At 40.2% G+C, this 14751-nt stretch overlaps 1 protein-coding gene across 1 annotated transcript; it reads right to left on the bottom strand.

Annotated features, from left to right (window-relative positions):
• Positions 1 to 1043: 1043 nt before the first annotated feature.
• On the bottom strand, positions 1044 to 8044 carry gm2a (ganglioside GM2 activator). Its single transcript, XM_063484930.1, has 4 exons — positions 7861 to 8044; positions 6313 to 6465; positions 2919 to 3101; positions 1044 to 2169 (listed from the first exon to the last, which is right to left on the bottom strand). Exons 1-4 carry the CDS (start codon positions 7954 to 7956, stop codon positions 2014 to 2016), a joined length of 588 nt encoding a protein of 195 aa, XP_063341000.1. The 5' UTR covers positions 7957 to 8044; the 3' UTR covers positions 1044 to 2013.
• Positions 8045 to 14751: the final 6707 nt, after the last annotated feature.

The following is a 14751-nucleotide window of genomic DNA, read 5'->3' as shown; positions in this document are numbered from 1 at the left end:
ACATTCACTGCTGCCGTGACTTCAACACTAAGTGGGTTTGTTTGGGTCAAAATAAAGAAGGCGGGTAATTTCTATTGTTCTGCATTCTTGAATGTGAGTTACACATTTAGTTTCCTGCAGTGAGAAGCAGATTAAAAATGCCCAAAGCGGACTCTTGGTCTTGACAGTTAAATCAGCAAAATTCAGTCTCAACAAAAATAACTATGAAGCATTTTTATCATCATCTGTTACTGCTGCAGGTCTACACGTGACTCTTTAATGTGAACGCTTAGCAAATGTTTGGATGTGAAATGCTGCCATCTTGTGGGAAAACACAAAAGCACACATAAAAGCTGCAGAGCCCTGCGTTCAGAGATGATCACATGTCCAAAGCGAGTCCCAAAGAGCTTCTTAACCGGTCAATGACTGACCTGGTGACCCGTAAATATTTGGTGTGGCAGAGTTCACGAGGTTAGAGGAAGGCCAATGACAGTCAGCGCGTGTTGTTCACCTAAAAGCTCTTTGGAGCTTTGAGGTGCGTCTCCTGCTGTAGTCTTAATTCTTCTCCACAATGATGCAAAGCAGAGGCCGAATGGTGGCCTGCGTCTCCTTCATCTGGGGGGAGCTAATTCACTGTAGAGGACCAACTCCTGTAGCAACCTTACCTCTACCTAACAGAAACATCCTCTGAACTTTGTTTTAGTCATCGTGAACCTTTTTTTCTGAGGTAACTGATTTTACTGCACCAGAAAAGCACGAATAACTTATGTGATAAAGTTTATTCAAAACTGTGTTGAATCAGTCAAATGTATAACAGCAACATTTTTCTGTGATCATCACACAAGAAAAATCTGAACTCTGATTTACATGAATCAAAGAAAGAATGAATCAGGCACTTAGCAACAACAAAGTTTTTAAAAAAACATTATAGTGATAACAACAATAATAATACTAAAAATACTACTACTACTACTACTACTACCAATAATAATAATAATAATAATAATAATAATAATAATGTCATTCACAATAACTGAACAGTCAAAACTGGCTCCCAGTTAAAATAAGACACGTGACATTATCCCAAAAAAAAAAAAAAAAAAAAAAGCACAGAGTGTTTAAAAATAAGAAATAAATTAGACAAATGTTAGCAGGTTTTTAGACAGTAGCACTAAAATTCAGTGAGTTGCAACATCATTTTGTTCCAAGTTTTGTCATGAGGACCGCTGACGGCTGAATTATGAAGAAATCATAAACAGACAGCCATCCCCTTCATCTTACAGTCTTTATTATTACAGGAGCAAGAGCTCCAGTGATTATTCTTTATGTTAATGCTGACAGGTTTAGTTCCTCAGGAAACATGAAACATGAATAACTGAAGGTTGAGATTTAGACTCAAGTGGAGCTTAAAGCAAAACTAAAAAAGAGATTGGTTTCTATTATTTCATTAAGAGCATTCATGTGGATTTATTTCAGCATATTTATGCATCTCTGTCATCCATGTTTAAATCTATTTCCCTTCATGTGAGCAGATCATTTCATAACTGTGATAATAATAAAGTCATATTTAGACATAAAGGCTTCACTTTTTGCTAATTAGTTTTTCTGTTACTGCAGGAGATGAAAACTATAAAAAGTTGATGAACAACAGGAACTTCAGTAGCTTTTCCAGCAATTAAAAGTAGTTTTAATAAAATTTCAGCTCCTGTAAAATCGTTCTCAATGGTTAAAAAGCACGATAAGGGGTCCAGCAGATACAGTGACGCAGTTTGTGTTCATACAGAGTGAAAGAAGAGCAGCTTGGATGCATCTTAACGTGGAGAAAACCTGTAATTTCGCTAAAGAGAATGTTTCACTGCATCACTGCGCCTGGTTTCGTGCATTCCTGCAGGAGCTCATGTTCTGTGCGTTTCATCCTGTAAAACCTGTTTTTGTTGTTGTTTCTTCTGATTATTATCCCACATCTCCCCTCCCTCATTGGTGAAAACTTTTTTCATTTCCCAGTTTTAAAACCATGAGGCTCCAGCTGACGGCTCAGGCTGAGTGGATGGAGAGTGTAACTTTGAGGCAGCCCAGCTCTTTGCCCTGACTGCCGAGGACCCCCTGAACCCGGTAGTCCCCGTTAGTCAGCCAGTAGGGCAGATCGACGTTGGGCAGGTAGAAGATTGACTGTGGCAACGTGTATGAGCCCTGAGAACAGAGAGGGAGAGTCATGCTGTTTCATCATGTTTAAAGGTCACAGAGCTCAGGGCTCATGTTTCATCCCTAAATGGTTTTCTACATGTTTCAATCCCAGCTACTGAGAAGTGATCTGATTTGACCTGTCCCCAGCATCTCTGCTGGGGACAGGAAGAGACTGAACAGGCTGATCCGAAGGGCCAGCTCTGTTCTAGGATGCCCTCTGGACCCAGTGGAGGTGGTGAGTGACAGGAGAATGGTGGCTAAGCTGTCATCCCTGTTGGACAACATCTCCCACCCCATGCATGAGACTGTGACAGCACTGAGCAGCTCCTTCAGTGGGAGACTGCGGCACCCACGGTGTGGGACGGAGAGATTTCGCAGGTCTTTCCTCCCCACTGCTGTCAGACTCCACAACAAAGACTTTAACTGATCATACACACACATCCACAAATGTGCAATAACACAAACGTGCAATAATCTTTCTGGCACCGTTGTATTTTTCACTCTGTTGTATATAGCATTTGTATTCTATTTTTATCCTATTGTATATTTTATTCTATTTTATTCTACTGTATATAGTATTCTATTTTTATTCTATTCCGTACAGTTGTGTACTGTATTTATTCTTATTTTATTTTATTCTAATTGTCCTTCATAACTTTTGCACTGTCCACTTCCTGCTGTGACAAAACAAATTTCCCACGTGTGGGACTAATAAAGGTTATCTTATCTTATCTTATCTTAAATCAAAGACTTACAGCTTTGAAGGGGCAGTGGCAGGGTAGGCCGTAGGTGTGCAGCGGTTCGGGACAGTCCTGGCCGGGCGGGATCAGCTGGCTCAGAATATCGCAGGCGTCCTGATAGTGACAACTGCCCACCTCATCCAGACAGGGCACCTTCACCCAGAAACCTGCCACCTCCTTCTCCAGAGTTACATTTAGCTAAAGATTGAGAGGAGACAGAGAAACAGCAGCACGTGTGTTAAAAATGCTGCAGCATCACCAGCGCCATGCCGCAAACTTAACCCTGTTGAGAGGAAACTGTGACTTACAACATACTTCCATATGCCTTTATCATAGCTAACGTGCAAGTGGTGGGTATTTGGTTTTTAAATTTAAATCTACAAATCTGCAGGAAGCTTCAGATTATTGCCTCAGTATGTGCAGATTTTTGAAACTCCAGTTTCCTCAGCTCTCCACATAGCAGGTTCCTTCATCAGCGTGAACAAGATGCAACAACAGCCACATAAACATGTCAGAATTATTTTCAATTTTACAAAAAGCATCATAAAAATAAGATAAAATAAAGAAAAACATCAGCAGGATGAAGCAAACGTAAAAACTAAAAGCAGCCAAACATGATGCAGTGACCTTTGATTTGGTGAAGGTAGAATAGAACTCCTCATCACCACAATTGCCTCAGGTTAATTACTCACTGCAGTAAATCCAAGAACCCTAAAAGAAATTTGAGGACACCTTGAAGAGGATCATAATCAGAGTTTTACAGTTCACGCTTATCACGGCACATGTGACAAAGAACAAGTTCTGCTGAGTGATAAAGTTTCTTTTCCCGTTTCAGACGCATGATTGCAGCTTTACAGCTGAAAAAAAAAAAAAAAAAAAAAACTCCAAGTGCCTCTCACATCCTTAAACACACCATCACCATCACTACTACATCATGTTACATTACCTTCTAGCTGCTCTGTAATAAACTGTGACATAATCACCAAAAAACAATAAAAACCTGAGGCCCCACACGACACAAATTCCCATCCTAAAAAGGACACACACCATCTTAGTTTTCAAATATGAACACGGAGCAAAGATGAAAAACAGCAGGCTTCAAAGCGATCGTCATGGCGATTCTACTTTAGAAACAGACTGCTCACACTGTAACAGGATCACTGTTATCTGCTGAAGATCAGGTGTAGCTGTGGGTTGTCTTTGTGTTAGAACGGTGTGTGTCTGCGTCAGCGGTATAATCCAGATGCTTTTATCCTTCACACAGTTTGAATTTTACCGTCACGCTCTTGTCCTTTCATGTGATAAAAATAAAAGTAATGTCCACCATCGTCGTCCTCCCTGCACACAAACTGAAATCAGCTGATCGTAGCGACGTATGCATGAAGAAAACAACGTGGTTGGTGGGGTTTTGTCTCTCTCTTAGTTCGCAGTGCAGGTAACTGAAGAACTTTGGTCACACAAGTAACCACATAATTGTAACTGTGTGATGTGATTACTGACTTTAGTCCAGTAGCTCATTATATTACTGTGATCCTGAAGAATGTAATGTGTCACTGTGTATCAGTCATACACTGCAGTTTTTAATATTGTTGTTAAACATTAGAATATGGCCGTGTCTAGTTTGCAGAATGATTTAAATTTAAAAATCTTAAACCTGTAAAAATAAATGACAGCCCTGATCCGGGGGGTGTCCGTGTGTAGGCCTCACAGGAGGCGATTGGTTGACTATTTAGTTATTTATTTAGTTAATATGTGTACAAATAAACCAATTGAGGAATGAAAGAAAAGAAAACTGAATAAAATCCAATAAAACCTGACTGCTCTGTGCCATCAGGTGTTTCTTCTAAATGCTTTATATATCTTGGCAAACCAGACAGTATTTTTATTCCTCTGTATCAAACACAGATTGGAAACAGGAAGTGGTTTTCATGCGTGCTTCTAAGTAAAGTTGAAATATATAAAGTAATAATACCTTTCTGATATTTCTGTCTCCTCATTCTGATGACGTTAGCTCATTCATCTCTCTTCTGGACCATTTCCAGTTCTTTATTTGGAGCATGTGACCATGCTTCACAGACAAGCTTCTGTTTTCGGTGTACCATGTGACCCAAACAACATTCTTAGTTTAATTTCATTTTCCAAGATTAAAGACTAATCAACTGCTTCAAGTCTACACCACAAGTTGCACACACATTCTGTAGATATAGATATATACATGAAAACTTGATGTTTTTTAAGTTTGCTTAAAAGTTTTTCTTTTTTCTCTTGTTATTTCAGTTATTTTTGCACGTTCAAAATAAATTCTATCCATCTACCTCACAAGTGACTAAAACCAAGACCCTTTCACTCCACATAAACTTTTTTTATTGTTCCACTTTTGGGGAACTTTAACTGTCAAAGTGAAAGTACATGTGGGCAATGAAACAATAAAACAAGGAGCTGTTTCCTCAGGGCCAAGGTCTAACTAAACTCAATAACTGTTAAAAAAATACTCAATAACTGTACTCGATTTAGGGATAGGCACACTTCATTGGGACTTTGTAGGATTCTGACAGACAGTTTGGAACATCTAAACCTGAAAGCTGCTTTTTAGCTCGCATGAAGCTCATGAGGATCAGCGGCAGATCCAGACAAGACGACTTTTTGCTTTGCCAAATAATAATCTGATCGCGGCTGTGAGCAGAATATTATACCAGACAGTTAAACCACTGTTGAGTAACCTTGTGCCTGTTACTTTAGTTAACCCTGTGGAGGATGACACTGCTATAAACTGGTCAGGTTTTTCCTAACATTTCAATACTTAACTAAAGGAATAAAGAGAAAGAATTTTGTCCGTTTCCATCAGCTCTAAGTTTATATATATTCAACCCACTCATTAATTAAAATCCATCAAGTTATTCACCTCAGTCAAGCATCAACAAAATATCCTCTATTTTGCCTACAAAATACAAAGAGTTATAAACAATATTATGCACAGTTTTCTGATGAGTAGGAGACTCACAGTGCACATTTTAACCTTGAAATACTCGTTTGTGTTTGACCACCTGCCCAGGGTGTAGCCCACCTCTCGCCTGACGACAGCTGACAAAGGCTCCATCTCAGCTCAACTGGTTGATCTGGTTAATTTGCCTGTGTGTGTTTGGAACTTGTGAGTATGTGAAGTGTGCTGAATGCAGCTCGCTCTAATGAAAAAATTAAACAAAAACCATTTCAAACTGGGAGACATTTAAGCCCTTTGTTCACTGTGGCTGCGCTGAAAGGGAAGTGCTACATAGTGCTAAAACTAACATAAAGTACCCTACTGCTTCCTTTAAAATCTGCTCCTTTTGATGTTAGTCATAAATAAAAATTCTTTGTGAAACTCGACTTAAAGCATCCTCATGTCACTGCCATACATAAGCATACTCACAGACAGAGGAGCGCTGAGTTCAACGACCGTGGACCCAGAAGCGGAGGCTGTCAGATCACCTGGGATGGAGATTGGGTCTGGAGACATGGTGAGGGTCTTCAGCACAGCTGGAGCATCAGGCGGTCCGCAGTTCTTCCAGTCGAAACCTGAAACCTGCAAAATGCATAAAACAGTGTTTAAACCTCAGATATTTCCCATCACGGTCAGAGCGTTCCCGCATTTCCGTACTCCAGGAAAATCAACTTGTTCAGACCTGAAAGCTGAGTGACGCAGTCCAAACACACCTGCTCTCTAAACACCCACAGACACTGTTTACAAAGCAATGACCTCACACACACACACACACACACACACACACACACACACAAAGCTGAAATATTTCCCATCATTCATTATTTACAGGTGTGCACACTTGTTTCTTTTATTCATTTTAATATTTTTGAGCTCGTTTTTGAAAATGCTGCTTAAACCAGCTTTACTGCTGTTATGTGAAATCCAACCACTGACAGAAGATATAATAAAGATATAATAAAACATGACTGCTTCAGAAAATATGAGACACAAACAGGTCATTTCATTCTTCTTTTATGCAGATACAGAACTGAATCTGACTGAAATGTACAGTTTCATTTTTTTTTTAATAAGACACATTAAGAAGACGAGCTGCTGTCAATGTTTTTATTTCCATCAGAGACAGATTAAAGGAAACCAGCCTAAAAACCCGTCACATAAAATAATTAAAAAAAAAACAAAAAAAAAACACACCATTGCTGTGGTATCTATAAAAACAATCTCTTCATTTTCGTCCTACTTTAATAAATAATTGTGAATTAACTACATCTTAAACACACAAAATCATATTAAGTCCACTGAAATGAGGCTAATGTGGCTGCACAGTAACTCAAACAGATTCAATCCAGCAGGAAACACGTACACCTGCAGGACAGAGGACATACAAAAACCCACACACGCCAAGCAGCAAATGAAGCATTATTGACATGATTACATATTTTAGATGGAGCTAAACCAGCAGATTAGGGCTACTCAGTCCTGCACTGTAACCCGTGTTTACCAGACAAACGTCACTCTGTTTTGGCCATTTTAAAAAATATTGCATGTTAGTACCTGACAGGTAGGTTTCCTTTTCTATCAAAAAAAAAAAAAAAAAATCACCTCCCCACAGCAATCAAAGCCTCATTAGATTCACGACTTTCATGTTTGTTTCTTGGATATTGTAGTTTTTTCCTTTTCGTTTATTTTTTTTTATCTCTAATGTTTCCATTGTGGATCCACTCTCTTCAGCTCAGTTTTTATTGTTTCCGGGTTTAGTTTAGAAGAGCTGTTACAGCTCGACAGTCACAACCCTGGACCTCGCCGAGCCCCCACACGCACGTGCAGTTTTAAGGCTCTACGACGACTTCGGCAGGTTTCACGGATGAACCGTCCACATCTAGTGCGTGAGGTCCCCTAAAACAGCACAGTGGGAGCTTCGGTGAGGATAAATAAAACCCGCACAGAGGCTTTGGTACCCGGCGGGATTTGGCTCACCTGTACGTTCCTGACCTTCTTCCACCCGAAGGAGCCGCAGCTCACCTGAGCTAAAGCGGCAGCTACGAGCACCGTTACCGCCACACGTTTGTCCATCCTCACGTTTGTGCCACAGTTCCACAGTGCCGTTAAACCGAGCGTCGACGGCTTATACCTTGCGGCACTTCCGTGTTTACGATCGAGCTGACCGTAGTCACGTGACGAAACAGCGCGTCTTCTTCTTTATATTATTTATTGGCGGCCAAACAGCAAAATGGTGCATTACCGCCACCAACTGGTGTGGAGTGTGGACAGAAATGTAAAAGAATAAATACAAAATTTAAATCCTCGCAAAAAAATCAGTCTGCCTTAAAAAATTAAGTAAGGCCTGATAACTGTCACTTCTCGAGTTCTTACGAAATAAATCAACCAAGTCCAGTTTCACTTTCATATCAGCAAGCTTTTCGATCAGTTGTCTTCTTTCAGCATCATATTTCTGACAGTGCACTGAAACATGCTCTATTATTTCTTCTTCCCTATTGTACAGCATGGAACTAAATTACGTCATGTATCTGCACCATAACGCCTGTAGATGTCGCTGTAGGACAGAATAGAAATTATCTAAAGTTCTTTATCAAATACATAAAAACACAACGTGCAGAAGAAGTTGAGCTCGCAGCAGGAAGCATCCATTTTGTAAAACTGGTGTGATTCAGCTTCAGTGGACACACATCACTCTGATAGTTACACTGAGCGTGACGTGTTAATGCGGTTCTGTGGTTATTATTCAGATCATGTTTTTAATGTAAAGTAGAATGACAGTTATGATGTGTTAATACGACCATAACACACCACTTTAAATTAAAACACATTGATTTGAACTTGTCCTTCACATGAATCTGATTTTTTTTTCTCCCATTAGCAACTGAACTAGAAACAGCTGTAATATGAAAAAAAGAATACTTATGAATATTATTAGTGCAGTACTCAAGCCCAGACGTTTTATAATCAAATAATAATCATGACCACAATAATAAAGAAGGGAAGAAAAGAACACAAAATAAAGAAAAACAAGCTTTAAACTTCAAAGCAGATGATGTCACACCAGAGTTTATTTAGAGGCATGTGTACTCAGCCGAACACTTATATCTATGAACGGATTTTCAAACGCTATCTTTAACATAGAGAGAGTAAATTCTCAGGAAACAAATACATATTCAAACACAATGGGCAATAACACAGCTAGGAGTAATCCAGACAGTGTCAGGAGTCATGTCACAGCAAATGATGTGAGGCCACTTCTGGACCAATTGCTAAACACAGGAGCAGTGGCAGCACTTGCGGTCTGATAACGCAGAATACGCCCCAGAAAGGATTTGTAATTTTGTAGAGAAAATCATCGACCTGTACTCGCAGTCGGTAGGTGTAGAACTGAGGTTTTGCCAGGACACTCCTGTCAGTAGCAGAAAAACAGCGGCCCCAAAGGAGACTTCAAAACATCACAACAGAAAAAACTGATAATGTCGCAAGAAATGTCACCGTCAATACTAATGTCGATAATGTTCACTTCTTTAACAACTGGCAGTTAACCATCCCATTGTTTCAGGAGTAATGTATATCGATAACCTTGAATCGTTTTAAAACAAAGTAAAATACAGATACTTCAAGTTAACATCAATAAAAGTTTTTACATTTTACACCCTAATTTCTGTTTGTTTTCATTGTAAGTTGAATAAATACATGTTATTTGTTATTCAGTTCAAACTGTGGGTAGAAAATGCTGTGTGACCTGTTCTCTAACGTTTGCCTCTTTTGTTTTGTATATGTTTCTCCTTTTTGTTATTTATTCCTGTAGCTGGTGTGGAATTCACTTTTTCATAAAATTATTTTAGCCCTCTATGGTGTTGATTTTAGTTTTTCACAGAAAAAACTTGTTTTAGATTTCAATTAATAACTTATCATTTTAACAAACAAGCCCTGCGACAGACTGGCGACCTGTCCAGGGTGTACCCCGCCTCTCGCCCTATGACAGCTGGGATAGGCTCCAGCACCCCCGCGACCCTGAAAAGGATAAGTGGATACGAATGGATGGATGGATGGATTTTAACAAACATCAAGTTGATGTTCATAGAAGTACACACATTTGCGCCATCATTTACATACACACACACACACACACACACACACACATATATCAGATATGGTCTTTTACTTTGAAATCCAAAACAAGATGGCCTTGATAATGACAGCGTCCTACTACAGTACAAGGGTGTGTCATTTGGATCTAGAGTGTGGAACAAGACTAACCGATATTTGTTATTATGTATTTAACGTGTCTGTTAATGTTGAAGCTAAATTCACTTGAAGTTGGTCTTTATTTTGAAATGAGGTTTCCACGTCTCTTGCTGTAATAGACTTGGAGAAGGGCTCATGAGCTTGGACAAAGGAATGTGGAGTAGAGCCACTGCTTCTTTGTGTCAAAAGGGAAAAGTTGAAGTGTTTCAGGCATCTTTTTGTAGGTTTTCCAGGTGCATCCAACTGTGAGGAAATTCAGGGGAAGAACCAGAAATCTGTGAAGAGATTATATTTCTTGGCAGACCAGGGAGCACCTTGGAACAGGAGGTGGAGGAAAAATGCTTGGGAAAAGAACATGTGGTACACTGTGCTTAATCTTCTGGCACTTTGGACAAGCAGAGGAAATGGGTGGATTGATTTATGTGTGGTGCTGGAAACATTTTACCAACTTATGAACTTATAAATCTAAAACAAACAAGTTCATGCCGTGATTGCTGAAATTCCCTATCACCTGAGGGTCATGTGACTCAGTTATCTTGGGTCAGATGTTCTCAGATGTTTGTCTTTCTGCACAGAGCTAAAAGGTTTGAGTTAGACAACTTTTCCACCTTCATTCGGTTGGTTTCCTGTGCATGCTCCGTGTGGTGCCCTGCTGTGAGCAGCAGCTGTCCTGCATTACCTGCTGCTGTCACTAATTAAATAAAAGGCTGGTAATTTAATGAAGTCAGACAGGGAGAGCATGTTTTTAGAAGAGCTCGTCCTCGCCATTTCCAAAGTTTCAGGTGAACTGAAGCTGATAAAAGTTAAACTAATGATATTGGTGACTTATTACTGACTTGATTTAGACTCACTATGAGTTTGCTTTGTGCTTATGTCTGAAATTTGATTTTGATGGGAAACACTCATTGAACAGCTTGTGGCTGATGTTGATGTTCAGTCATGAAAAAAGATCATTTTAACAGCATGTTCTGGTCTCTGAGAGACAACCACCCACAAACCAGACCTGGGACATGTGGAAATGAGCAGAAACACAAACACCTCACATCCTGTGTGATCAGAGCACAATCAATACTACTGCTAGGATCTATCAATGCGTGAAGCATCAGTGTGAGAGGCAGCTATTCAATTACAAAAGCAGTTCACTTTTCTGTCATTCATCGGTTATCTGACTTCCCTGTTTCTGACAGAGAGGGATCAACAAGGGCAAAGAGACAGGGTCCAATAGAAGCCAAACAAGAGCTAGCAGCGTACAAGGGGGCACACAAGAACCAGCAAGGGCTAACATGTGGTCCATGTTTGGCAACAAGGCCAAAGTCACTCAATACAGGCCAAATGTGCATCAACTCATTATGCATAAGCGTGAGAGATTAAAAAGGTTTTGAAAGTAGACATGGTTGCAACACGCAGCTTGTTCCAAAGAACAAGACCACAGTAACTGAAAGCACCCTCAGCAGGCTGAGATCTGATTCTGGGAACCGTTAAAAGATCTGAATCTGATTACTTGAGAGGTCTGACTGGGTTAGAGAATCAGCAAGTCAGAGATGGCCCAACACCCGAGCCTCGAGGAACCCCTGACTGGATTTTTTTTTTTAACTACTAATCACAGTTTGGGTCTCTGACCTGAACCACTGAAATCATAAAGGCTTTGAATTAAATGTCATGATCAACAGTGTCAAAGCCAATATTGAGATCAAGCAGAACTAAGAGAATGCAAACAAGGACCAACAGCAAGCAGAGGGTGCACAACATAAAGCAATCATCTGAAATAGTGACATGGTATGACTAATGATCTGCCTAGCCTACCCAGCAATTGGTGATGCTGATTGTTCAACTCCAAACAATCATGGGAAAATAAGCATTTATTGTGTTTCATTTCTTACTTCAATAAAGTTTTGTGTGTATGTTTCAAGTTGAAGTTAATAAATGAAAGAGGTTTTCAAGAGATGTGAAAACCAGCATCTCGTTAGGAGATGGAAGTGGTTTAATTCCTCTTGGCAGCAGCAGACTGAGGCAGCAGCTCCATCAGAACTTGATTCTTTAGCAGCAGCTTCCTGTTCTCCCACAACTAATCACATAAAACAAAACCACATGCAAGAGCAACATCTGCTGTAAACAGCCTCTGGATCCAGCAGAGAACCATCTACACTCAATTCAGCCAAACAGCTCAACAGTTGGCCGCTCTGCATTCAGAATATTTAACTTGTTTCAGGTCCAATTAAACGGTCTCACAGGTGTATTTTGATACATGATGAAACATGACGCTTCTTTACCCTGTGAATTCCAAGTGCTCCTAACCACATCTGTACAGTTGTAGAATTTGTGTGTTTTTTTAATCTGTTCAATAGCCCTAACAGAGAGTTATGGTTAGTAACCACAACTGAGTCGAGACACAAGCAATCTGAAAAGTGTCTCTAACAAACTGTGGAACAAACCACCAAGTAAAGAAATGTCAGTTCTTACTTTTCTGCAGACAAACACTGAGTTTGAGGCCTCCCAGCTCTCATCCAACTCCTGGCCATGGTATAGAGACTTGGATGAAAGCTGCTCCTTCAAGATGTGATTTTTTCATTAATTTTTCTCATGCTGGGAGTCACTGTCATACACAAGGAAACACTGGCTCTTCATACCCACTTCTGATTATCCCTACAGGATGGCAGGAAGGGCCTTTTTGGGGGGACACACGTTAGCCTTTGTTCAGAGAAGCAAGCATGGTCAGAGCCTCAGACCCAGTCAGGTGGGGGGTTAGACCGGCTTCAACAAACATCCTGGTCGCAGTGGAAACAGATGAACTTACAGCCAGCTCCAGGAGAGTTTTAGCTCCAAGAGACAAAGAAATACTAATACTATCTCTGGTACAACTAATAATCTTTCTAGGTAGTAACACTACCTCTGTGGCTTTGACAGAGGTTCTCTGGAGTCTGGGTAGAGTAGGAAGATCTCCCCCAGATCACCTGAGATATCAGAATGCATCACAAAATGCATATAGTCTCAATATCTTCTTGTCTGAGCAAAACATCACCAATTGGCTGAATAATCACCAGGGTCATTTAAGTAAGCAAAAATAAGTAAGTAAATTTTTATTTGTATAGCACCTTTCAAGATAAAAATCACAAAGTGCTGCACAAAGAAGCTAAAAACATAAAAATAAAAATAAACCAAAAGCAAGTTTAAAAAGATGAATTTTTAGCTGTTTTTAAAAGAGACCCCAGAGTCGGCAGATCTCAAGCTCAAAGGGAGAGAGTTCCACAGTCTGGGGGCCACAGTTACTAAAGCTCAGTCGCCTTCCGTTTTCAGCTTCGTATGATGGACAACCAGCAAGCCCTGATCACATGACCTCAGGGACCTGCTGGGGATGTATGGGTGTAAAAGATCACTGATTTATGTTGGTGTTTGTCCATGCAGAGCCCTGAATGTCAGTCATAATCTTAAAGTGGACTCTGAATTTAATAGGGAGCCAGTGCAGCTGGATCAGCAGGGGTGTGGCGTGGGAGTACTTAGAAGACTTGGTCAGGATCTTTGCAGCAGCGTTCTGAACAACTTGCAGACGCTCCAAAGAGGCTTCACATAAACAAGTGAGCAAAGAACAACAATAATACAAACAAGATGAAACAAATGCATGTACGACAATTTCCAATTGTGAGCATGACACAATGGGACTGAGCTTAGCAATATTTCTCAAGTGATGAAAACAGGAGCAAAGCAGAGATTTAGCATGCACGTCCAAAGTCAGAGCTGAGTCAAAAGTTACACCAAGGTTCCTGATAGGTTTGGCAAATGTAGCATGTGGACCTAAGTTTTCCATAACCCTAGGTACAAAATCTTTAGGAGCGCAAACAAGGACTTCAGTTTTTTACCTCATTAAGTTGAAGAAAGTTATCAGCAATCCAACCTCTAAACATCCAAACATCCTCTAAAAATCCACCTTGCAAAAATTTGGAAACATCTTAGGGCTTAAAAAGGAGATATATAACTGAATATCATCTTAATAGCAGTGATAAGAAATGTCGTTAAAAGTGCTCAATAAGAGCTGAAGAGGGAGTATATAGAATAGAAACAATAAAGGCCCCAAAACAGAACCTTGTGGCACACCATAGGCAAAAAAAAAAGTAGAAGAGGACCTATACTTAGAAGTAGCCACAGAAAAGGATTGTTCACGCAAGTTAGATGCAAACCAGTCCAAAGCAGACCCTGATATACCCACCCAGTGTCTCAGCCTATCTAGCAGAATATGATGGTCAACAGTATCACAGTATCAAAGTCAGGTCCAACATCAGCAAGACAGAGCATTCTCCTGCATCACATCTCATCAAGATGTTACTGGAGATTCATAAGAAGTGCAGTTTCAGTAGAGTGAGCTCTACGAAAGCCAGATTGAGTCTCTGAGTCTCAGTTAATTCGTCCTGTGGTGGTTTCACATTGATTACAAATTGCTCTGGTCTATGTTCATGTTATCGTGACAGCTAAACCGGATTCCTGTGCCAGAGTTACAGGCCAGCAATAGTATGTGTTCATTCACCCCGTTGCTGTAGTGGTGTATATGGATGGGGGCATCCTGGTACATGGAAAAGGTGGATCCGTTCTTCAGCTTCTCTGAGGTTAGCTGGCGATTCACCACGT

This window comes from Pelmatolapia mariae, linkage group LG2, assembly GCF_036321145.2.
Source record: "Pelmatolapia mariae isolate MD_Pm_ZW linkage group LG2, Pm_UMD_F_2, whole genome shotgun sequence".
Lineage (NCBI taxonomy): Eukaryota > Metazoa > Chordata > Actinopteri > Cichliformes > Cichlidae > Pelmatolapia > Pelmatolapia mariae.
Note: the sequence above shows the minus strand (reverse complement) of the source record. Positions and strands in the feature narration are given on the sequence as shown.

What these genes read in the sequence shown, in the direction of transcription:
- gm2a (XM_063484930.1), bottom strand. Translation starts at nt 7,956, where the DNA reads ATGGACAAACGTGTGGCGGTAACGGTGCTCGTAGCTGCCGCTTTAGCT. An exon ending in AGAAGGTCAGGAACGTACAG is followed by an intron (nt 6,466 to 7,860) that starts GTGAGCCAAATC and finishes TGCATTTTGCAG; the next exon opens with GTTTCAGGTTTCGACTGGAA. An exon ending in GCCACTGCCCCTTCAAAGCT is followed by an intron (nt 2,170 to 2,918) that starts GTAAGTCTTTGA and finishes CTCTGTTCTCAG; the next exon opens with GGCTCATACACGTTGCCACA.